This window comes from Babylonia areolata, chromosome 33, assembly GCF_041734735.1.
Source record: "Babylonia areolata isolate BAREFJ2019XMU chromosome 33, ASM4173473v1, whole genome shotgun sequence".
NCBI classification, from domain to species: Eukaryota; Metazoa; Mollusca; class Gastropoda; order Neogastropoda; family Buccinidae; genus Babylonia; species Babylonia areolata.
In genome coordinates this window covers 9,611,481-9,638,620 of record NC_134908.1, presented here as the reverse complement: position 1 = coordinate 9,638,620, position 27,140 = coordinate 9,611,481, and the positions used below count along the sequence as shown (strand labels likewise).

General features: G+C 39.9%; 2 protein-coding genes across 2 annotated transcripts in view; one reads left to right on the top strand and one right to left on the bottom strand.

Moving 5' to 3' along the window:
• The window catches only part of LOC143276866 (uncharacterized), a 206,714-nt gene extending 191,236 nt beyond the window's left edge, over positions 1 to 15,478 (bottom strand). The window contains exon 1 of the mRNA XM_076581523.1: positions 15,195 to 15,478. Coding sequence (XP_076437638.1) covers positions 15,195 to 15,278 — 84 coding nt within the window. The 5' untranslated portion in view covers positions 15,279 to 15,478. The remainder of the gene's footprint in view (positions 1 to 15,194) is intronic.
• Positions 15,479 to 16,016: 538 nt separating this feature from the next.
• The window catches only part of LOC143276804 (transmembrane 9 superfamily member 1-like), a 45,986-nt gene continuing 34,862 nt past the window's right edge, over positions 16,017 to 27,140 (top strand). The window contains exons 1-3 of the mRNA XM_076581452.1: positions 16,017 to 16,101; positions 22,223 to 22,312; positions 23,147 to 23,228. Of these exons, the coding sequence (XP_076437567.1) occupies positions 16,018 to 16,101; positions 22,223 to 22,312; positions 23,147 to 23,228 (256 nt within the window). The 5' untranslated portion in view covers position 16,017. The remainder of the gene's footprint in view (positions 16,102 to 22,222; positions 22,313 to 23,146; positions 23,229 to 27,140) is intronic.

The window sequence follows — 27,140 nt, the reverse complement described above, 5'->3', positions numbered from 1 at the left end:
ACACACACACACACACACACACACACAGAGAAACACCCTTACATAAATAAAAGCGAGCCCCACCCACCCACCCACCCACACACACTCTCACCTCCCTCAACCCCCCTTCACCCACCCACCCCCTATATATACATATAATGCAATTCCTTCTCTATCTCTCTCCCCCTCCACCAATGCCTTTCTGGACACAAGAGTGAAAAGAGAGATCAATTGACGCTGATCTGCCGGACAGGCCAGGAGGACCCAGGACAGGACAATACAGGGAAAGGTATACACCAAGTGGGTGAAAGGAAAGGGGGTGTGGTGGAGGTGGTGGTGGTGGGGGGGGGGGCTGGGGGTGGGGGTGGGGGCTCAGGGTGTGTGTGATGGGGGTGCGGAGGGGGGGGGGGGGGGAAGGGCGTGGGGGGGTATAGGGAGGGGGGGGGGGAGAGCAAGGGGAAGTTATTCATTAGCGACCTCGACCGCAGTGATTCCGCGTGTCGTGATCAAACCTGTGATCTTGACACTGACACTCTACTCACTCTCTCTCTCTCTCTCTCTCTCTCTCTCTCACACACACACACACACAGACACACGCACCAGAAAAGTAGCAAGTGCGACACTCGAAGACACGGACTTGTGCTGCCGTTACCCCCCCCCCCCACCCCCCCTCCCCTATCCCCCACTCCTCCCAACAAATACCAAAACCCGATGGTGACTAGTAGTAGACTTGTACTTTATATAAGACACTGTTCAGTACTTCTTCCCCGCCCCCTTCCCCCCACACACACATGCACACGCACACATGCACACGCACGCACACACACACACACACACACACACACACACATGCACACACACACACGCACACACACACACACGCACACACACACACATGCACACGCACGCACACACACACACACACACACACACGCACACACGATCTGTAAACTCTCATATCATTGCGTAGTGTTGGGTGGGGGTGGGGAGGGGTGGGGGAGATATATATCAGTGTCATAATAATAATATATACAACTGCGATAACAACAATTCTATATATATATATATATATATATATATATATATATATATATATATAAGAAGAAGAAGAAGAAACAGAAAATAAGGGAGACGTATTCTAACAAAAACAATAAAAAAAATTTTTTTTTAGTAAACTAAATATGTTGGTAATGCTGATAGTGATACCCCCCAAACTCATAAGATGACAACATTTAAAAACGACATACTCTGTTTGTTTGTTCTCCGTTTGTTTGTTTGTTTTTTGTTGTTGTTTTTTTGTTGTTGTTGTTGTTGTTGTTGTTTTTTTGGGGGGGGTTGTTTTGTTTTTTTGGGTTTTTTTTTTGTTTGCTTGTTTTTTGAATGTGATCTGTGACTGCAAAACTTATCAAAACTAATACAAGTTTAATTTTTTAATAATTATTATTATATTTACATAGCGCTGAATCTTGTGCAGAGACAAATCAAAGCGCTTTCGCACCAGTTATTCACACGCATACGAGATGGGAGTGTAAGAGGTGAAGGCAGCCACATGTGTTTACATGCACTTGTGTGTGTGTGTGTGTGTGTGTGTGTGTGTGTGTGTGAAAGTCGTACAAAATGAACCAATCGGTGAATGAACGAACCGATGAATGAATGAATGAATGAATGAGTGATTGAATGAATAAAACCTCGATTAAATGGACGGCAATTGTAGATGGACAGATCTATACAATGAGATACCAGAATCCCCCAAAAGCATGTTCATGTGTATAATTTTCTTACTGTTACTATCATCATCATTATTATCAGTAGTAGCAGTAGCAGCAACAGCACTATAGTAGTAGTAGTAGTAGTAGTGGCATCATTATAAAACATAACGAATAATGATAATAAAACTATTAACAATTACTGTGTATTCAACGCCAAGTATCCGAACTTACCCCAAGCAGTTGTAGTAGTAGTAGTAGTAGTAGTAGTAGTAGTATCACTATAATACTCGACGAACAATGACAATCGAATGCTGTTAATAATTACTGTGCATTCAGCGCTACTCCGAACTAACCGCAAGCAGCACTATAAATAGCCTAATAGCTGGATCGTTCTGGAGGAAGTTGAGAGTCCACCTGATGCTAATTATAGTCAATCAATGTCTCAACAGTCAATTATGCCTGGGGGGGCAGCTAGAGCAGCGGGGGTGGGGGTTGGGGGTTGGGGGGTGGGGGAGGGTCGTTGTCCTTCTATTACTTTATGAATCAGTGCGTGTCAAGACTTTGCTTCAAATCAGGCGGGAAATGTGTGATATATATATATATATATATATTTTTTTTTTTTTTTTTTTTTTTTTTTTTTTCATACATGTATACATGTGAATTAGCAGCTCCACATTTTGTGTGTAAATTATAAATTATATTATTCAAAACAATATATATGCGAAAGGTGGGGGTGGGGGGTGGGGGGGTGATAATTAACGTCTCAATTTTCTTCCACTTTCATGGCGTCAATGCGAACACTCACTACGACACACCTGCTTGAAAAAATATAAAATAGATTTTAAAAAAAAAAGTGAGAGAGAGAGAGAGAGAGAGTTTGTTCATAGCAATGGGAACATCAAGCAGTCTTTACTCACACACACACACACACACACACACAATGCACGAACCTTGAACACAGCCTCTCGAATGTTTTTTTTTTTTGTTTTGTTTTTTTACACAAAAAGGGATTTGAGGTCAACAGCACTATTTCCGAAGTGTGTACAGTTGTGGTTATTGTTTCTGCTGCTGCTGCTGCTGCTGCTACTGCTGATGATGATGATGGCGATGATGATGATGTTTCATGTTGATAGTTTCCCTGTGAAGAGTCAGTTTAGGAAGGGGGGAAGAAAAAAAACATCGGCATAATGAATTCACACAAGTATTTTAGGTCTGAGGCCCCCGCTTTCGTTAACAGCAGTGCTAACTGTGTCCTTGGGGGAAGGCACTAAAAATAAATAAAAAAAAAAAAAAATAAAAAATAATAATAAAAACCCACCCTGCCCACGCGAGAATAATGGATTCCTTACTACCTAGTCGGTGGCAGGTTCGAACCTGCGTAAGGGGAGGGCCGGGGCCCCGCCTTCCAATGCCGAGCCCTCAACACAATTTGTATTTGTATTTGTATTCCTTTTTATCATAACAGATTTCTCTGTGTGAAATTCGGGCTGCTCTCCCCAGGGAGAGCGCGTCGCTACACTACAGCGCCACCCATTTTTTTTTTTTATTTTTTCCTGTGTGCAGTTTTATTTGTTTTTCCTGTCGAAGTGGATTTTTCTACAGAATTTTGCCAGGAACAACCCTTTTGTTGCCGTGGGTTCTTTTACGTGCGCTAAGTGCATGCTGCACACGGGACCTCGATTTATCGTCTCATCCAAATGACTAGCGTCCAGACCACCACTCAAGGTCTAGTGGAGGGGGAGAAAATATCGGCGGCTGAGCCGTGATTCGAACCAGCGCACTCATTCTCTCGCTTCCTAGGCGGACGCGTTACCTCTAGGCTATCACTCCACAATGATTGACGAAGTCCCAGTACTGGCAATCGATGCGTCGAAGACTGACGCCGCTAATGTAAAAAAAAGACTTTTGTTCGTTTGGGCGTTGTGAATACATGTAACGCGATTGGTTTGGGAAACTTCGAATTGGATTTTTTTTTTTTTGGGGGGGGGGGATGTTTATTGTGGACATTGAGTTTTAGTACACATGTAGCCTACACAATTGATGACACTGACCCTAACACTTTTTCTCTCTCATCAACATCATCATCATTACTGTGATAAACATGATTATGATTATACTATATATATATATATATATATATATATATATATATATAATTATTTTACTATATTATGTACTGTTTGTTTATTTGTTTTATTTCATTATTTCATTACTTACTGTTTATGAATGTTATTTGATACAAGTCATAATATGGTTCATCAGCCGTCATGATAAAATTGAAGTGCAACGTTGTGAGCACAGTATAAGCTTTAAGCTTGTTGATGCTCTTTTGTCATTCATTGCATTGTAATCATGTGTATTGTTGAATAATTAAAGTTTATTTAAACCATATATATTTCTTTTCTTCTTCTTATATTATTATTATCATCATTACTGTGATTAATATGATTACGATTATTGATTATTATGATCATTATCATCATTGTTGTTGCTGTTAGTGTTGTTTCATGGGACCTTTAATCTTTTCACCTTTTCACACTTCTGTGGCCATTTACACAGGCATGCCTTCCTTTGACTTGTTGAAGCGTCTTAATTGTCATTATTTTTTCCATTTATTTACATGTATTCATTTAATTATTTATCTTTTGTTTGTTTGTTTATTTATCTATTTATTAAGAAAAAAAAAGAGAAAAAAATCAGAGAAATAACCCTGAAGATGAAAAGCTAGTTTTGAACAGGTTTTTTTTTCTTTTCTTTTCTTTTTAAATGATTTGTCGAGGTTTCATCTTCTTTTCTGAAAATAATCACTGTACCTCTGAGAAAGATGAACATCTAAAAATTGTATACGCAGAGAGTGAAACCTGTGTTATATACCCTGCAATTTCAACAAAACTAGTTGCCTACAAAAGAAAAACAAAAACAAAAAAAACCTATCAAAACACACAAAAATGAATTAACCAAAATTACAACTGAAAAAAATAAAATAAAATAAAATAAAGGGAGTTGGACAAACTGTGTGTCCATGTGAACATCTCTCTCTCTCTCTCTCTCTCTCTCTATATATATATATATATATATATACATATATATATATTCTAATTCACTTTCTTTCTTACCTTATATCTATGTACTCAGTCTCAGTTTATAATTTGTAATTTCTTGTTTGTTAACTCTCTCCATACGAACGGCGAAAGAGACGATGTCAACAGCGTTTCACCCCAATTACCATCATCAAAATATTGCAAGCGGAACGCTCTTATACTGAAGACGTGAATGTTGACAAAGAATACCACAATTCTGACGACGGAAGCTAAAGGGTGGGTCATTCAGACACCCACTGGACATCCGAGGGGTCTGTGTAGAGGAGAAGAGAGGACTGGCCGTACTGAGTGAGTTAATGTTATTATACATATTTAATAAATCGTATATAAAAAAATTTGATTACTGGGAAACAAAAACACTCACCCAGGATTTCATTATAAATTTTTTTTTTTAAATAGATAGATAAATGAATTTATAAATAAAGAAAAATTTTTTTTTTTTTAAACAATAACATAACCTGATTCCTAACCCGCGGGTGGTGATGATGTTCCAAGTGGTGAATTAATCTACAGAAGAAAACACTACTGTAAAGGTAACTGTTGTGGTTGATTCTATCATTATTACTATTATTACGTGTATTTGATATTGGAGGTTCAGGCACTAGCAGGTCTGCACATATGTTGACCTGGGAGGATCGGAAAAAATCTCCACCCTTTACCCACCAGGCGCCGTTACCATGATTCGAACCCAGGACCCTCAGATTGAAAGTCCAATGCTGAAACCACTCGGCTACTGCGCCCGTCAAAACAGTCGTTGAACATGAAAACACTATTGAAACTGTGCTTCAATACTAAACAGTACGAACAATAAATTCATGTCCACCAAATCTTTTGAGGGAACAAATTACTACTATCTACCTCGAACTTCCACAAGTTTCAAGTTTCAAGTTTTAATTATCCTTTCACTCCTATTGGAGTATGGAGGATTACTGCAAAATACTCATTTTCGTGCCCATAACAAACATTTCCAAATACACAATAATGTCACATAAAGTTGAGAAAACACAAATGTCTTTTAACTCCAAAAGTATAACTAGGCAACATTTGCAAATCTAATCATCTTACTTACAGCTAAAATGACTTTTTTGCCTCCTTTGAGCATATTACAAAAATTAAAAACCGATTTTGGAGACAAATATTTTTTAGGAACATATCTATTTCGTAACTGATCATAATTGGGGCATTCCATTATAAAATGAAACTCATCACCAATCACAGACATGTTACAAACCTTACAAAATCGTAACTCTCGTGGTATGCCTTTGTGTCTCCCTGTTTCTATTTCCAGCTTATGATTACTACTTCCAAATCTGAAGAAGCTGACAACATAATTATCAGGCATTTGACATATATTTTTCTCTACCATAGTACATTCATCATAACTGAAACAAAGGAATGATAACTATGTATATATATATACAGTGGACAGAAGGCTGTAGAAACTAATTTTTTTTTTTATAAACTACAGAAAATAGGGTGGTATAAAGGAGTTATTTCCGTAAAGCTGAGTGTAGAGATATGACATGCAAAGTGAAAGAGGGAGATACATCTATCACTTCAAGTGTTAGTCCTAGGAAACAGAGAAGGAGGGGCGTGGCGTGGCGGGGCGACTGAGTGCTAAGTGTTTGGGAACGAAGCAACAGAACGGATTGGACCGTGATGCTGATCGGACGAGAGAGCGAGATGCTCCATACAAGGTTTAGTGTGGTTCAGTCTACTGTCATCCCTGTCTGCTCCACATGCATGTACATGTGTGTGTGTGTGTGTGTGTGTGTGTGTGTGTGTGTGTGTGTGTGTGTGTGTGTGTGTGTGTGTGTGTGTGTGTGTGTGTGTGTGTGTGTGTGTGTGTGTGTGTGTGTGTGTGTGTGTGTGTGTGTGTGAGTGTGTTTGTGCATGGTGTGTGTGTGTGTGTGTGTGTGTGTGTGTGTGTGTGTTTGTGCATGAGCGTGTGTGTGCATGGTGTGTGTGTGTGTGTGTGTGTGTGTGTGTGTGTGTGATTGTTCTTTTGCAATTTGCAGTACAAACTGTCTTGGTGCATGCACCTAGATCACACACACACACACACACACACACACACACACACACACAAGGGTGATGTCCTCTGGCAAAAATATACAAGTATAGATCTATAGAAGAAATCCACCCTGACAGGTATACAGACATGCCTGCACTCAAGGCCTGACTAGCGTGTCGGGTTATGCCCCTGGTCAGGCATCTGCTGAGCACAGTAGCAGATGTGGTCTGGCATTATATATATATATATATATATATGTGTGTGTGTGTGTGTGTGTGTGTGTGGATTTGTCCGAATTCAATGAGGCCTCCTTGTGAAACTGAAACTGAAACTCTGACAAAAGGACTGGCTTACTCACCGCCACGAGAAGGTCTTGTATTGTATTGTATTGTATTGTATTGTATTGCACTGCATTGTATTGTATTGTATTGCATTGTATTGTATCACTAATTTTTGTCACAACAGATTTCTCTGTGTGAAATTCGAGCTGCTCTCCCCAGGGAAAGCATGTCACTACACTGAGATGGCCACCTTTTTTTTTTCCCTCTGCATGCAGTCATTTTTTTTTTTTCAATTTCTTTTCCTATCGAAGTGGATTTTTTCTACAGAATTTTGCCAGGGACAACCCTTTTGCTGCCGTGGGTTCTTTCATGTGCTGCACACGGAACCTTGGTTTATTGTCTCATCCAAATTACTAGACTAGCATCCAGACCAGAGGTCTGTTGATTATAAGGTGTCATACTCTGGTCACTGCTTTAACTCTTTGACTGCTGCTGACCAGTGCGTTCCACAGTGAAGGGCTGTCACCTAACTGGGATAAGACTGAGCTCACAGGTCAAGATGTCAAGTCACCACAGACATCCTGTACTAAAATATATACATGTATGTCAACTTCTTCTTCCTGCTTGGATGGCCATACTTTTTGTTCAGCAACATCAGTTAGTTACGCCTCTGGGAAACTTGTACAGAAAAAGTCACAGTCACCGTACTTCCAAATTCGTGACCTACTGATCTGGCCTTGACCAAGTTTCAGTAGTCAAGGGATTAAAAGTATGCACTGCTGTTGTTGTTATTGTAGTTCAGTCCAACAGTTGATCAAACAACAGGTTGCATGATGATGCAAATTACATACTGTATAATTATCCAACACACATTTCAGGCTGTGATATTTGGGAATCATGCTTTTAAACTCAAAAACTGTAGCACTTGCTGTTCATTCCAAAGTGGTAAACAAAAATAAAAACCAAAAAAAAACAACAAAAAAACCTGTCTCATAATCAACAAATTCGAAAAAAGATAATCTTTTTCTATGGAAACTCTTTTGACCACCAGCAACAAAAAACAAAAAACTTGGAAGCCTAACTGAGTCAAAGAAGTGATTTTGATTATGATTCTTAGGTAATGTCAATGTAATTTGATGTGATGCCTTTGAAATATCTAAACAAGTACATGTATGCATGCATCTTATTTCTTAGAATTAATATTGCTAAGTGTCATTAATACATAAGGTGTTACTACGGTTAATACATATTGTTAATGTACACTGGAATGTTTTACAATTTCATGTATTCTCTTGATTACACAGTTTACAAATACATCATGATGATGAATTATTTTTTTAAATGCATCTTTTTGTTTCAATTGTGAGCATGAGCAACACGACCACACACAAATTTCTCTTCGGACTGGAGATGATAATAATTTTTAAAAAAGGAAAAAAAAAAAAAGACTTGAGTTGACTCTGTATGGCATTATGTGTTGAAAATGCACACTGAACAATTCAACTATTTCAAGACAGAAGTTGTGTCTGGATGAGTATAGAGAAAAACACTAAAAAACAAAATGGACCCCTTTTTTTCTGCTTAATTTTCTTTGTTTTTTGTTTTTTCAACTGTGATGTTTTTGTGTGTGTTTTTTTGTTTGCTTTTTGTTGTTGTTGTTGTTTGTTTGTTTTTTGTTTTGTGGTTGTTATTGTTGTTGTTGTTGTTATTGTTCAGGCTTTCACTGCAAGGGGCATCTGCACAGACAACACACCCACAAATCAACACACACACACACACACACACACGCGCGCGCACACACACACACACACGAGTAAAAAAAACCCAACCAACTTAACAATTGTTATTTAACTTATTGTCACACACACACCCACACACACACACACACACACACACACACAATTGTTACTGTCACACACACACACACACACACATACACACACACATACACACACACAATTGTTACTGTCACACACACACACAACACACATACACACACACAAACTGAATGACCAGTATCACAACATTTTAGTGAAGAATGACCACACACCTCTCTTCTACTACAACTACAGTCTTTCGAAGCACTCATAGAAAAAAAAAACACCAACACCACCACCACCACCACCAAAAACACACGGAGCAGTGAAAATGATCCACTTCCCACTCGCATCTTCTCATTCAGTGACTGTCTATCAAAGAATGACACACTTCTCATTCAGTGACTGTCTATCAAAGAATGACACGCTTCTCATTCAGTGACTGTCTATCAAAGAACGACACACTTCTCATTCAGTGACTGTCTATCAAAGAACGACACACTTCTCATTCAGTGACTGTCTATCAAAGAACGACACACTTCTCATTCAGTGACTGTCTATCAAAGAATGACACACTTCTCATTCAGTGACTGTCTATCAAAGAATGACACACTTCTCATTCAGTGACTGTCTATCAAAGAACGACACACTTCTCATTCAGTGACTGTCTATCAAAGAATGACACACTTCTCATTCAGTGACTGTCTATCAAAGAACGACACACTTCTCATTCAGTGACTGTCTATCAAAGAATGACACACTTCTCATTCAGTGACTGTCTATCAAAGAATGACACACTTCTCATTCAGTGACTGTCTATCAAAGAATGACACACTTCTCAGTCAGTGACTGTCTATCAAAGAATGACACACTTCTCATTCAGTGACTGTCTATCAAAGAACGACACACTTCTCATTCAGTGACTGTCTATCAAAGAACGACACACTTCTCATTCAGTGACTGTCTATCAAAGAATGACACACTTCTCATTCAGTGACTGTCTATCAAAGAATGACACATCTTCTCATTCAGTGACTGTCTATCAAAGAATGACACACTTCTCATTCAGTGACTGTCTATCAAAGAATGACACACTTCAAAACAATAACAACAACGACGAAACAAAACAACAACAACCCTATCTTGGCTTGAGATCAATCTACTTCAGTATAACTACCATAGTACCAGACTTTTTTTTTTTTAAACACAGTCTACTTGTCCTCAGGGATTTAAAGAATTTAGGCAATTCAGATTTATTCATTATTGAATTGAGTGTCATTTGATATTTTACTGTTTATGAATTCTATTAATCTAAGAGAGAGAGAACTTTTAGTTTTTTACAGAATGATGAAAACAATTAAAACTTCAAAAAGGAAGCAAATCGATTATAAGACAATCAAGTCTTTTCAAACACACAGTCTGCTTCAGTTCTTATCCTCAGAAACTTACAATTCAAATAAATAAATGAATTAATAATATATATATATATATATATATATAACAAAACTGAACCAAAAAACACAAAAAAACAACAACCAAAAAACAAAAAAACACAACCATCAACAACAAACAAACAAACAAAAACACCACCACAAAATAAAACAGCTTTTTTTTCACACACAAAAATAAAACAAAATAAAATAATGATAAACATGGTCATGCAACTCATATTGTTTAGTAGTAGTCACAGTAGCAGTATCTCGATGTTAGCAATGATACCAGGCATCATAATCAGGCTAACTCAATTTAAAACAAAGAAACGGGCAAAAACTAGATTAGGAATTGGTAGTATATTTTTTACAGAAGAAGTAACCGCAACAAAAACAATACTGAAGTAAGTCACCACCCTTCTCCCAAACTGATAAGTGAACTGAGTTTCAGTTTCAGTTTCAGTAGCTCAAGGAGGCGTCACTGCGTTCGGACAAATCCATATACGCTACACCACATCTGCCAAGCAGATGCCTGACCAGCAGTGTAACCCAACGCGCTTAGTCAGGTCTTGAGAAAAAAAAAAAGAAAAAAAAAGGTGAATAAATAATAGATAAGCTTACATAAATAAATAAATAATAATTATGATATAAAAAAGGTAGTAGTAATGATAATAATAATAAAATAATAATAATAAGTGAATTGAATGAATGGGAGACTGAATGAGGAATGAGTTTTTGTTTTGGTGTATTTGTATTTGTATTTCTTTTTATCACAACAGATTTCTCTGTGTGAAATTTGGGCTGCTCTCCCCGGGGAGAGCGCGTCGCTACACTACAGCGCCACCCTTTTTTTTTTTTTTTTTGGTATTTTTTCCTGCGTGCAGTTTGATTTGTTTTTCCTATCCAAGTGGATTTTTCTACAGAATTTTGCCAGGAACAACCCTTTTGTTGCCGTGGGTTCTTTTACGTGTGCTAAGTGCATGCTGCACACGGGACCTCGGTTTATCGTCTCATCCGAATGACTATTGTCCAGACCACCACTCAAGGTCTAGTGGAGAGGGAGAAAATATCGGCGGCCGAGCCGTGATTCGAACCAGCGCACTCAGATTCTCTCGCTTCCTAGGCGGACGCGTTACCTCTAGGCCATCACTCTGTGTGTGTGTGTTTGTGTGTGTGTGTGTGTGTGTGTGTGTGTGAGAGAGAGAGAGAGAGAGAGAGAGAGAGAGAGAGAGAGAGAGAGAGAGATTCAAGACTCAAGATTCAAAAACTTTATTACTCACGGATAAAAATTTTAGGCATCGCCTAGTCTTCCAATCTGTCCTTGTGACAACAATGACAATGACAGCATTAACAATAACGACACAACAATAATAATTTTGTTAACACTGCTACATCTACTGCTACTAAATAGCACTACTACGAATGGTAATCATCATCATCATCATTAACATCCTAAAAAGTAATAAGAGAAAGAGAGACAGACAGACAGACAGACAGTCTGATAGAGACACAGTCTGAGAGAGACAGAGCAAGAGCAAGAGAGAGAGAGAGAGAGAGAGAGGGAGAGAGGGTGGGGTTGGGAGGGAGAGAGCTACCACAATTTTCTACCGTTGTAAGAAAAGCCTTGTAAGAAAAGCGTTGTGGACCATTTGCTTAAATTAAAAAACAATACTACCACTTACCAGAGAAGTTGAGTTTGATACTACTTTTACTAGCTGATGCATTGCACATTGACATGTATACGTGTATTTAAAAATTTATAAGCATATGTAAATTGAATTTTAAAGATAAAAAAAAAACCCAAACCCCCCCCCCCAAAAAAAAACAACCAACAATACAGTATGCCAGTTATACTTCCTGCTTTCCCACTTGGTTTCTTGAGGAGAAATCTCTACATCACTACAAGTGATCAACACCATGATTTTTTTTTTTTTTTTTAAAGTTAAATGGTTTCATAATCTACAGATTTTTTTTTTTTTTTTTTTTTTTTTTTATCTGTGTTTTGTTTTGTTTTGTTTATCTTACTTGATGTCATTCAAGACCAGATCAGCATGTTTGGTTTATGTGAAAATCAGGCACATGTGCTCTTCTTTTATCTATCATTATTATCATTTAAAAAAAATAAATAAATAAAATTAAAAAAAATTAAAAAAAAGTACGGTGTAGCCCATGTATCAGTCTGTATGTTTTGACACCCCCTTGAAACTGAAACTCAATCAATACTCCGCTGATATCATGGACCGGTGAAACTCGAGACTTCATAAAATTTGATGTTAAGAAATTAACCAAATATTTGTCTGGTTAAGAAACAATTCCTTCCAGTTCTACTTGAGTTGAAGCAAATAAAGAGTCTGGAATACACATGCGTTATTACTCAATTCTAAGACAAACTAATTAACATAAATTTCGGGTTTTTTTTTTTTATTGCAGTGGTGCTGGTCTGCCCAGTTTTTGGTACATGTATTGATTTACACTATAGTTTACCAGGTTAAGTTTTTCTAGCTGAGTTATAATACATACTGTATATGTATTGATTGACTTACTTGTGTTGGCTTTCTTCTTTTTTTTTCTTTCTTTTTTTCTATTTTTATTCATTTGTTTATTTCCAGTTCATTTTTATTACGTTTAACTGGTTTTAAAGCAAAACATTTTTTAAGTGTATGTCTTTGCCTGCCTTTTTCATTTTCCTTTGTTTTTTGTCACAGTGCTTCACTGACAATTTTTTTGCTACAGTTAGTTTTTTTGGTTACTTTTTTTTTTTTTTTTTTTTAATAAATAAAGCATCATCAACATAAATGTTATTTTCAGGAACCATTACAAAATGATACAACTTTTGAAGCTCACACTCCTGCAGTTCTAAAGAAACAACACTGAGTTGTGTATGTGTGTGTGTGTGTGTGTGTGTGTCGTTTACCCAACAAGGAACTTCCACACAAGGGACAATAATGTCACTATGTTTTGTGTAACACTATCACAGTATCAGTGAGTGAAGTTAAGACTGATAAGAACAAACAATCAATACAAGTTTGCATAGATCTTGTGTAACCTTTCCACATCCACACTGTCACCATGTATTGTTTGCCTTTTGCCCAATTTGTTTGTTGGGTTGTTTTTTTTTTCATGTGTCTCCATGGGGACTATTGGGAATAAACCTTGACTTGAATCGAGCTATAGACAGTACAAACTATGATTCTAACTGCTTCAGTTTATAGATGATATCTTTTTTCCCCCCTTTTTTTTCAATTTAAAAAGCAAGAAACACAACAACAAAAAAACTCACCACTCCAGCACACACACACACACACACACACACACACACACACACAACCCCACAGAACTGTACAAACATCTTGGCCTACACAACAATACTAACAACACCAAAAGAAAAAAAAAATCATGTTGAGATTTTTTTTCTTTTTCTTCTTTAAAAAAAAGAAAATTAATTTTTCACATTTGAAACACTCACTAATGATTTCAGCATCCTTTGAATTGAGCAGTAATATAATACTAGTATTTTAAAACTTTATATAATGTATGAAAACTATGTATGTGTGTGTACAGACACATGGGCACTGCATATATATATAAACAGTTTTAGTGTTCACATTTTGATAACAGAGAGACAGACTGAGACAGAGGTGGAGAGATAGCAGAGAATTAATGATAGTGAATTACTGAATAGACCCAGATTAATGGTTTTCTACAAATCAGTATGCTGACTACAACTGTCACACTACAACTGTTTTTAGTTGTTTTTTGGTTTTTTTTAATAACTAAAGAGTATTCATTATAAATATAAAAGTTTTGTTTTTTTGTGCAGAAAATTTTTTCAATGTAAAAAAAAAAAAAAAATCTAGCTATGACTTCATCAAGTTATATAACTGCATTTTGTTCTTGTATGCTTTTATTGTACATAGTTTTTATTCATTGTTATTTGTAAAGTATGAACAAAAAGGACACGTGTGTATAAACTGGAGACCATAACTTACAGGAAGTTTCAATGCCATAATGAAAAATTCAATAAAAAGGTTTACCTTCCATTTTCTGTTTAACCATATTATATAAAAAAAAGAAAAAGTAACAACTTTTTTGTTGTTGTTCTAGCTAAGTGCAAAAATACTTCTTTTTTTTTCCCCCAGTGGTTTTTGTTTCACTTTGGTTTTGGGTATTCTGAACCCAAACCACTTTTCCACAATATCACATCTCACCGACTTTTATCAAAAAACTTTGTCAATAACCCCATCAGCAATAAAACTTGTCACTGACAACGACGTCAATTGATACAACCCAACCACACAGGCACTACACAGATAATCAAACAGATAATTCGCTCTTTGTGCACTTACCAAGTGGTGAGAGTCAAGCAACTGTTCAGTACATATATATACAGTGTGTGGTGGTAGTAGTAGTGAGCTTTCTCTGCTCTGTGTAAACAAAGCGCTGGCGTGTTACACACGCACACACACACACACACCCACCCACACCGCGACACAAGGCGCTATAGACTGAAATTAGAGTACACGCAAGCCCGCTCTAGTGTTCCGGATTTCCTGCGCTGGAAAACGCCAGTCCCCAAGTCCTCTCCTCACTCTCGGCACATGCCGTGCCCGTCTCTTTTTTCACACACACACACTGCCAACAACCCCCAACAATAATATACTCCCAACCTACCGCTAAAGAATAATCTGACGTTGCCATGACGACGCTCACGATTCCTGGGGTCTAATAATGCCTTTTATTAGCGAACACAAAAGGAAGACGAAATTCGATATCTGCTGGCATCAAATGATGCAGACGATCTTTTCAGTTTCAAGAGACGCGCCAAACGCAAATCCCTACAACTTCAACAAGTCCAAAACTTACCTTCGGCTCTGGATTGACGGCAGTCGGCGTACTTGCCGCTACCCACGCTTCTGCCAGCGTCTCAAATGTTGAATGAATGTCCATTTTCGTGCACAGAATCCTCTCACTTTCAAGCAGCCAGGGCGGAAAGCTCTCAGCAACAAAGGCACAATATGTTCGAGATGGATTATCGCTGAGGTGGGTTAGTCTTATCGTCTGCAGCCCGTGAGCGACGAAGAAAACTGGCAGTTGAGGTAGAGCTCCATTTTACGACCACGGACGATGAGATGTTAGCATTTTGACACCGCCCGCGATTGTCCGGTGCCGATCTCTAACCTCGCTAAGATAAAGCCATATCCTAAGAGGATTAGAGGTCGCATCGTGCATGTAAATAACTCGGATCAATGCGGAGCAAGAAAATAGTGCGCTATACTGTCACTGCTACAGCAACACAGGGGGCGGAGTTAACATTATTTATGGTATACAAGCATTGGTTAGCAAAGGAACAGACTGTTTCCAAGATTCCAGGCGTTCGCACGACAGTTTCCTGAACACGCCTCGTGTTTTCGCGATGTAGTTCACGCGCAACAATCGGGCAGCGTGCGTGCATTGCGCTGATCCGTGAGAAAGGGCACTTGTCAGGATTAGCATGTGACGGCCTTTGACCCAATAGAATTGACCTAAATTAGCTGAAAGTTAATCAGCTAGTGTCTGAAATAGACATATGTATATATTTGATACAGACTCATACATGTCACTAAGTCTTGCCCTTTAATTGTTTTCTTCTTCTCAATAAAATCTCGCTCACGGCGCGTTGTGTCGCGCAGCAGAAAACAAAAAAAACATGGCGGCCCTTTGGAAGCTCGTCGCGTTGGCACTTTCATTGGCGGCGCATGTCATGTGTGTGGAATATAAGCACGGACAAAAGGTACCAGTTGTTATGTCTTTTGTCTGTCTCTTGTGCAGATCTTATAAATAGAAAAATCTGGAGAGCTGATTTTCGAAGCTTGCCTGTTTGGGACCTTTAAATAGGACTAATCGGCCAGCTGACAGTTGGTCACATCATGAAAATAAAATTTTATCGACCCATTCTCCAGTCTCGCTTTGCGCTTTGCTCCCTACATTACTTCTCCACACTCTTAACGCACAGACACTGACTGACTGAAACCATTTATAGTCAGATTAACTTTTTGTTGTACTGACATTTTCGCAACCATTTTGAATAAATATTAACTGAGCAACACAAAGAAAATCGAATTTGAGAAGGGGGAAAAAAAGAAAAAAAAAAGAAAGAAGATATAAATTTAAAAAGAACATATTTAACAAACCAGTTTACCAAATTTCATTAATATCATTATCTCAGACGCACAGACACACGCAGACAGATACACACGCAGACAGATACACACACGTAGGCGCGCACCTACAAACCTGCACAATGATGGGCGTGACTGCTGAGCAGATCTGTTTTTATCAAAAAGTTCTGTTTCTGCACACACATACATGAACATGAACATGCACTCACACACACACACAAACACACACACACACACACACACACACTAGCACACACACACACACACACACACACACACACACACACACACACACATATATATATATATATATATATGTTGCAGTGTATTTCACCATGTCTGTCTTCTCTTGTGTCAGTGTCACCCTGTGTCTCATGTTTTATGAGATTGATTGTAGACCTTTGTGTGCATGTATGTGCGTGTGCTCGTGTGTGTGTGTTTGTTAGTGTTAAAAGAACAACAAAAATAGCAGCAACTGGAGAATTAGAATGTTTTTCAAGAAGCTCCACTTTTTAAGAGAATAAATGTATAAATGTACAAGACAATATACAATTTTGCTCTAGCGCTGAGAAAAGATATAAAACAGGGCTTCTGATAACACATAAATATGCATCCCTGATGCTTTGAAAATGGAATGGATGCACCACATGTTCTTTGAGTAGGTCCCTGGGACGTTCTAAAAATTTCTAGAAATGAAAGTGTAAGAAGAAGTGAAAATCAATATTGAAGCATCAGTCTTACATAAGGAAGTGTCTGCTTGCAGCTACAAAGAAGAGTTGTCTCCCTTTACCACTTCTTGGCTCGGAAACCTGTACAATCAAGACCAGGAAGTAGATATAGATATATATCAATAAATATATATATATATATGTTTAAACTTAAAGAGAAATATGCAATCAGCATCCATTTTCATGAAGATCTAGTCATCAGCCCTATGCATATACATGTATATGTGTAATGTGCAGCTTATACATGGTCAAACATGTTAATATACATGTGTGTCTGTGTGTGTGTTGGCTTGTGTGTGTTTGTGTGTGCATGTGTCTGTCTGTGTGTGTGTGTGTGTGCATGTGAGTACGCATTGGGACTGGCCTTCACTTTGAGAACATGTCATATCAGTACACTGCTTTAAAAAAAAACAAAAAAAAACTTATGCTGACTTCATGCGCATAGATATTTGTTCCTTAATTATATCAGTTATTATCCAAGTATTTTTTCTTCTGCAGTTTTTGTTATTGTTGTTGTTGTTGTTTTGGGTGTGGGGTGGGGAGTAAAATGGGTTCTTTTACATGGACTGAGTGTTTACAACAAACAAATAGTACTCTGGTTTCTTGTCTTGTTTGAAGTTGAAAGACAGTGGACTAGAGTTCTGTGTGCACAAAGCACTTATCTAGAGCACACAGAAAGAATCTTCTGCAACTACAAGTGAGGTTCTCAGTGCCAAAATTCTGCAGGAAAATCCATTAAGTATAAGATGGGTATTACTAATAGTGCATGAAAACAGACACTGAGAAAGTGAAATCCTTCAAATAGAAACAAACCAAAATCAAAAGAGAGAGAGAGAGAGAGAAAAAAAAGAAAAAAAAAGAAAGAAAGAAAAAAAGAGGCTGATGTTCATTATGTGAAGACACAGAGGAAGAAATTTGGAGAGGAAAAAAAAAGAAGTGTGGGTGGTGCTGTGCTGTGGTGGCCTCCAGGGGAGATCAGCCTGACATTTTTCACACAAGCAGTGCCCCTGATAATGGATAAACATGCCTCCCTGATGCTTTGAAAATGGAAAGGATGCACAGCATGTTTATCAAGCAGGTCCTTTGGATGTTGTTAAAAAAAAAAATAAAAAAAATAAAAAATCTAGAAAGAAAACATAAAAAGAGTGAAAAATTTTGTTTCACAGCTTCTGTCCAATGCTGGGATCATCTACTGTAACAAGAAGCAGTTTCAGTTTTCAGTTTCAGGTGGAGGTGTCACTGCCCTCGGACAAATCCTATATTCTACACCACATCTGCTAGTTCTAGGCAGATGCCTGGCAGCAGCAAAACCCAACACGTTAGTCTAGTCAGGCCTTGAATGCATGCATACTCATACTGTATATTTGTGTATCTGTCGGTGGGTTTCTTCTTGAGAATTTTGCCAGAGGACAACACTTTTGTTACCATGGGTTTTTTTTTTTTCCAGAGCGTGGAAGTGTGTGCTGCACACAGGACATCCGTTTATCTCTTATTTGAATGACTAGACACTAGATTTTCCAGTCAAACTTTGGGGGGAAAAAAGGTGAGAGTGGGAATAGAACCCACACCTTCAGGGACACTATTGGTAGATGAGCGTCTTAACCATTCTGCCAGCAGTTGTTTCCCTTCACCACTTTTTTGGACCCAGAAACCTACAGATTATGACTAGAATGCACGCTGAGTCTTTGTATGTTTGTCACAATGCAGATTTGATAAGAATGGGCAGCATTAGAATTTAGAAGAATGTGCAGCATCAACACTTTCCATGCATTCTTTCAAACTAGTGGCAGTACTTCACAGGGATCTGTGTGTCAGGCTTATATGCCTTCAGGCTACACACCAGAGGAGACCCTGCACTAGTGCTGAGTCATTTGACTGGTGTTTGGTGGGGTTTGTTGTGGTTCAGCGTGATACATATATATCTGTATCTACACAGGACACAGTGTATAGTAAGCGCCATCCTTGCAATACACACTTAGTTGTGGACCCTGAAGACTTTGAAATGAACTCATCACAAGCGGGGAAGTGGAGGGGAAATGGAAACTGAGGTCACTGTGAGCGTGAGAGCAAGGCATGAAAGGCCACAGAATTTGGGTCGGGGTTTGGTTTTTTCTTTCTTTTTTTTTCCCCCTCTTTCTCTTCTCTATCGGTTGATGATAATGAAGTAGGGTGACAAGTTATTTGAACCAGGGGTTACCACAATGAGACCTGTTTGTCATGATTTGGGTTATCCTGAGTTTTAAAGATTTTTTATTTATTTATTTATTTTTTTTAATTGTTTTTTTTTTTTAATTTGTTTTGCACATTGAGAACAAAGAATAGTGCAGGTTTCAGTGTGTTCAGTGTGCTGGTTAAGTGCTGTGTTGTGCTCTTTTTTTTTGTTTGTTTGTTTATTTAAAATAAAATAAAATATATATATATATATATATAAAAGCTTTGTTTAACAGTATTTTCCATCTTTCTTCTTCTTCTTTAGCATCATTGATGTCGTCTTCCATATTCATGGGCTGCATCTCCATTGTTCACTTGTAGTCGTATAATGTACTAGTGGGCTTTTACCTGTAATAGTGTAAAGTGTAAGGCTTTTTTTCTTTTTCTTCTTTTTTGGCACCGCAGTGTAAGCTACCACACTCCATTTTAGGGGGTGTGCATGCTGGGTATGTTCTTGTTTCTATAACTCATCAAATGCTGACATGAATTTCAGCATCTTTGATACATGTGCATGTTTGATCTTCTGCGTACGAATGCACATGAAGAGCTAGAGGGTCCAGGCGCTAGCAGGTCTGTGCGTGCATACGCTGACCAGGGAGACTGGAAAAAATCTCTACCAGGTGTGCCCAGACTGGGGATTGAACTGTGGAAGCTTGGGCAAGAATCTAGCGCTCTAAACCGTTCAGCCACTGCACCCATCCACCTCCCTCTGTTTTTAACTCTCACCATACGAACGGCGAAAGAGACGACGTTAACAGCGTTTCACCCCAATTACCATCATCAAAATATTGCAAGTGGAAGGCTCGTATACTGAAGAGGTGAATGTTGACAAAGAATACCACAATTCTGACGACGGAAGCTAAAGGTTGGGTCATTCAGACACCCACTGGACATCCGAGGGGTGTGTGTAGAGGAGAAGAGAGGACTGGCCGTACTGAGTGAGTTAATGAAAGTTATTCTTATCAGCACTGTTTCATGTGGCTTGACATTATTTTTTACAGGGCTTGGGATGAAAGATGAGTGAAGAATCCTGGAGGTCTCAGAGACTGGGTCTTGGGTTTGCTTTTATTTTAGGAGGTCCAAAACTACCTACAGAGGGTCACTGTTGATGCTGCACATTCTTCTGAAATTTCTAACTAAATCTGCATAGCTGCACACATGCATACAAATACAAAGGCAAGCAGGCATAACATCTGGTCATAATTGTCTTGGTTTCTTGGCCCAGAAGTGGTAAAGGGAACTAACTCTTCTTTGCAGCAACTGGTGTTTGTGTCAGACTGATGCTCCCAAATTTTTTAACCATTGCATAGTTGCACACACACAAGTTTGTGAATGCAGGCATACCTTCTGGTCATAATTGTCTTTGTTTCTTGGCCAAGAAGTGGTGAAGGGAGCTAACTCTTCTTTGCAGCATCTGGTCATTGCATCAGACTGGTGCTCTCACGCAGGGGGTAGGGTTAACCTTTAGCCTTTGTGTGTGTGTGTGTGTGTGTGTGTGTGTGTGTTTTATATCTTCAGCTTAAAGTTGTTTGTTAATCTATTAGAGATAGAATGATTGGAGGGGGGAGGAGGGGCTGGGGGGTATTATTTTCAATTATTTATTTATTTATTTATTTGCTTATTCATTTGTATATGTATGGTGAGGGGAAAAGGTTAACCTTTATTTTGTTATTTTTATTTTATTTTTTTATTTGCTTATTTATTTATTTGTTTGTGTGTGTTTGTGTATGTGTGTGTTACATCTCCAGCTTAAACTTTTTTTTAAATTATTAGAAACAGAATTATCTGATAATATATACCCTCTGATGCTCTTCTTGTTATGAGTTGAGTAGTTTTTGTTTTTGTGTTTGTCCATCATCATGATCTGTTCTTGGAATTAGGATGACTTTATTATTTGCCGCTTTTGACCTTTTCAGTTAGGAGCTTCTTTTCTGTGTAAATTGTCTGTGTGTGTGTGTGTGTGTGTGTGTGTGTGTGTGTGTGTGTGTGTGTGTGTGTGTGTGTGTGTGTGTGTGTGTGTCTGTGTACATACAACATACATATATAGAGAGAGACACTCAGACAGACAGATATTGAGATAGTTAGAAAGATAGATACTAGATAGGTACCCATGCAATGATGTGTTTCTTACATATACATTTTGTAAACATACATACATCATACATATGTGCATAAATGATACATGTATATGACAGACAGGCCAGTGCAGTGGTATTTGTATGTGTACACCCTATGCACTTTACAGACACTGAGACAGACAGATAAATAGACAGACGGACAATCAGATACACAGATATCCATGCAATGAATGGTGTGTGTGTGTGTGTGTGTGTGTGTGTGTGCACCCTATGCACTGTACAGCCAAACAGACAGACAACAGACAGATAGATACAGATAGGTAGACTGGTAGATATAGATAGATAGGTCTATAGATCTAAAGATAGACAATCTGAAAGACACACATATAGATAGACAGAGAGACAGATAGATATCCATTGAATGATATGTGTGTGTGTGCATGTGTGCACCTTATGCACTGCATTTTTGGGGGGGACAGGGGGTGTGCTAACCTATACACTGTACTCTGTGGTGTGTGTGTGTTTACCTTGTGCACTGTACTGTGTGTGTACCTTTTGGACTGTGCTCTATGGTGTGCGTGTGTGTGTGCACCTTATGCTCTGTGCTCTGCAGTGTGTGTGCACCCTATGCACTGTACTCTGCGGTGCACATGCACCCTGTGCACTGTGTGTGTGTGCGCAGACTGCACCTTAATGCACTGTACTCTTCTGCACAGGTTGAGCTGTATGTGAACAAGGTGGGTCCGTACTTCAATCCCCATGAGACCTACCACTTCTACTTCCTCCCAGTCTGCACGCCGGAGAAGGTGAGCCACGCAGTCGTGATGCCATCGTCAGCGTCAAATATTTTGGGCAGTGTTGTCTAGCCTTCCAATCTGTGCCTGTGTAAAAACAATAAGGGTAAGGAAGGACACAGCAATGATAATGTAAACACTGCTGCTACTAGTGCTGCTTCTGTGACTTTTCCTTCTACTACTACCGTTAATGATAATAACCATCATCATCATCATGACTGTAAGAAGTAATAAAAGAAATACATGCGCACACACACACACATGCACACACACACGCACACTTACGTACATAAATATATATATGCATACACATACATACATACATACATACATGCATACATACATACATGTATACATACATACATACTTACACACATACATACATACATATATACATACATACATGTATACATACATACATACATACACACATACATACATGATACATACATACATACATACATGCATGCATACATACATACATATTTCAGTGCATATTGTAGTGCATTAGCAGACATTGAAAAGATACATAAACATTCATAATTCAGTGTTGAAAGGCATAAACAAAAACAAACAAAAAAAAAAAAGAAAAAAAAAAGATGAGAAGGTCCCATAGACGTTTTACAACCATCAGGGCAGTGAATTCACCTCCGCCATGTCCAGGACTGGGCGTCGGAAGGCGGGGCCCAGTTCTCCCCCTCTGCAGTTTGAACCTCCCCCAGTCAAAGTCAGATGATGCCCATGCATTGTGGTAACATGGTATCACTACATAGTTGAAGTACCACATGTGTGTGTGTGTGTGTGTGTGTGTGTGTGCATACACATGTTTTTTGCTCGTTGTGACAGATAGAACACAAGAGTCTGACGCTGGGGGAAGTGCTGGATGGAGACCGAATGGCTCTCTCCCTCTACAACGTTGCCTTCAAACGTAAGTCGTCACTCTGTCCCTGCGCAATGATAATAACAACAATGATGATGATGATGATGATAAGACCGAATGGCTCTCTCCCTCTACAACGTTGCCTTCAAACGTAAGTCGTCACTCTGTCCCTGCACAATGATAATAACAATGATGATGATGATGATGATGATGATAAGACCGAATGGCTCTCTCCCTCTACAACGTTGCCTTCAAACGTAAGTCGTCACTCTGTCCCTGCACAATGGTAATAACAACGATGATGATGATGATGATGATAAGACCGAATGGCTCTCTCCCTCTACAACGTTGCCTTCAAACGTAAGTCGTCACTCTGTCCGTGTACAATGATAATAACGACGATGATGATGATGATGATGATGATAAGACCGAATGGCTCTCTCCCTCTACAACGTTGCCTTCAAACGTAAGTCGTCATTCTGTCCTTGCGCAATGATAATAACAACAATGATGATGATGATGATGATGATAAGACCGAATGGCTTTTACATGTATGACCGTTTTTACCCCGCCATGTAGGCAGCCATACTCCGTTTTCGGGGGTGTGCATGCTGGGTATGTTCTTGTTTCCATAACCCACCGAACTCTGACAAGGATTACAGGCTCTTTATCGTGCGTTTTTGATCTTCTGCTTGCATATACACACGAAGAGGGTTCAGGCACTAGCAGGTCTGCACATATGTTGACCTGGGAGATCGTAAAAATCTCCACCCTTTACCCACCAGGCGCCGTGACCGTGATTCGAACCCGGGACCCTCAGATTGACAGTCGAACGCTTTAACCACTCGGCTATTGCGCCCGTCTGAAGAAAACAACAACCCAGCTATGATGGGGCTCGAACTTGCCTCCTCCCAGTCGTCAGCCTGTAACGCTAACCACTTGGCCATGGCACCTGATGACAGCAAGCTCTTTGTTTGGACTCTGCGTCGTGTGTGTGAGCGCGCATGTGCCCGCGTGAGAGAGAGAGAGAGAGAGAGGCAGGATGATGTGATGATATGGATACTTATGTAGCGTTCGGTCGGAGACCAAGCTGTAAGTGCTTTACAAACACGGGGTCATTTGCACAACAGGCTGCCTACCTGGGTAGAGATGGCTGCCATTGGGTGCTTATTATTCCTTTCCTGTGTCATTCAATCAGATTTCAGTCATGCACATACACAGTCTCAGACAGACATGTAACATTTTATGTGTATGACTGTTTTGATTATTTACCCTGCCTTGTAGGCAGCCATACTCCATTTTCGTGGGGTGCATGCTGGGTATGTTCTTGTTTCCATAACCCACCAAACGCTGACATGGATAACCGGATCTTTAACGTGCATATTTGATCTTCTGCTTGTGTATGCACATGAAGGGGGTTCAGGCACTGGCAGATCTGCACATTATAATCATTGACATGAAAAATTGGAGAAAAAAACAACAAAACCTCCACCCTTCACTCACCAGGCACCATCACTGAGATTTGAACCCGGGACCCTCAGATTGAAAGTTCAACGCTTTAACCACTCCGCTGTTGTGCCCATCAAATGCTTTAACCACTTGGCTGTTGTGCCCGTTCAAACTCTTTGTTTTGACTATGTGTGGAATGTGTGTGTGTGCATGCATGCGCATGCATGTGTGTGAGAAAGAGAGAGAGTGAGTTAGCGTTTTGCGGCGGTTGGGGGGGGGGGGGGGGGGGGGAGGAAGCACGTTAACGTCGGTGCTCTTTTGAGGGGGTGCGGGGATGGGGGTGGGGTGGGGGGGTGGGGGCGGACCTGAGTGGCAAAATCAGGAAACGGAAAACCCTGGTCTGTGAGCTAATTGCCAGGTTGTTAAAACGGGTTTGTTGACACAGTGTGTGTGAAGAAAACGAGGTCTGTGATGAGTCGAAGGGGGTTGGGGGGCAGAGGTGGGGGGGGCGCGGGGGAGGGGGGGGGGGGATTAGGATTAGGTGTCTCGGTCTGCGATTAATCAGGCACTAGCTGACTTAATTGACAGCCGTCAGGGTTGGGGTGTGTGTGTACGTGTGTGTACGTGTGTGTGTGTGTAATTAGAGGAGGCACCGTCACAGGATTAGGGACTAAGAAGATGGAACTTTTTTTTTTTTTTTTTTCTTAAAGGCTTTATGTGTATTAGGGATTAATATGGATTTTTTTTTTCACCCATAATTCTATTTCATGCGTGCAAAGTGCATGCATTGTTGGAGGGTGGGGGTGCATCTTGAAGAAATCAGCGGGTGTTTGTTGTGTGTGCTGTGTTGCTTTATTGGCGTTAATATGTGGGGATGTGGGCGTGGGCTGGGGGCATGGGAGGGGGTTGTTGAACTAAATTGGTGATCCTGATCAACCTGTTCCCATTTCAGTTGCTGTTTGTTTGTGTGTGTGGGTGTGTGTGTATTTTGTATTTGTATTTCTTTTTATCACAACAGATTTCTCTGTGTGAAATTCGGGCTGCTCTCTCCAGGGAGAGCGCATCGCTACACAACAGCACCACCCATTTTTTTGTATTTTTTCCTGCGTGCAGTTTTATTTGTTTTTCCTATCGAAGTGGATTTTTCTACAGAATTTTGTCAGGAACAACCCTTTTGTTGCCGTGGGTTCTTTTATGTGCGCTAAGTGCATGCTGCACACGGGACCTGGGTTTATCGTCTCATCCGGATGACTAGCGTCCAGACCACCACTCAAGGTCTAGTGGAGGGGGAGAAAATATCGGCAGCTGAGCCGTGATTCGAACCAGCACACTCAGATTCTGTTGCTTCCTAGGCGCTCGCGTTACCTCTAGGCCATCACTCCACACTGTGTGTGTGTGTGTGTGAGCGTGCGCTTGTGTGTGTGTGTGTGTGTGAGAGAGAGAGAGAGAAGCGAAACGAAACGAATTTCTATTTCATGAGGGTAGTGGAGTAAGCATAGCTGTTTCTTTTTAATATTTTCTTTTACATACATCCCTGAAAGAAAAGAAAACAAAAAAGACAAAGCAAATGCCCGCACACACACACACACACACACACACACACAGTGTGTGACTGTACAGGCGAAACAAGAACAGCAAACAGTACGAAGAGTCGGATGCTCAAGAGGCCATTGAGGGTGCCGGACACGATCAAAAAGTTGGCGAAATGGGAAACTTAGGCAAATCTGACCTGCACCAAGAGACCATTGAGGGAGGTGACACGATCAGCTGGTAGGTGAAACGGGAAACTTAAGCAAATCTGACCTGCACCAAGAGACCATTGAGGGAGGTGACACGATCAGCTGGTAGGTGAAACAGGAAACTTAGGCAGATCTGACCTGCACCAAGAGACCATTTAGGGAGGTGACACGATCAGCTGGTAGGTGAAACAGGAACTTAGGCAAATCTGACCTGCACCAAGAGACCATTGAGGGAGGTGACACGATCAGCTGGTAGGTGAAACAGGAAACTTAGGCAAATCTGACCTGCACCAAGAGACCATTGAGGGAGGTGACACGATCAGCTGGTAGGTGAAACAGGAAACTTAGGCAAATCTGACCTGCACCAAGAGACCATTGAGGGAGGTGGCACGATCAGCTGGTAGGTGAAACAGGAAACTTAGGCAGATCTGACCTGCACCAAGAGACCATTGAGGGAGGTGACACGATCAGCTGGTAGGTGAAACGGGAAACTTAGGCAAATCTGACCTGCACCAAGAGACCATTGAGGGAGGTGACACGATCAGCTGGTAGGTGAAACAGGAAACTTAGGCAGATCTGACCTGCACCAAGAGACCATTGAGGGAGGTGACACGATCAGCTGGTAGGTGAAACAGGAAACTTAGGCAAATCTGACCTGCACCAAGAGACCATTGAGGGAGGTGACACGATCAGCTGGTAGGCGAAATAGGAAACCTAGGCAAACTGGGCCTGCACCAAGAGGCCATTGAGGGAGGTGACACGATCAGCTGGT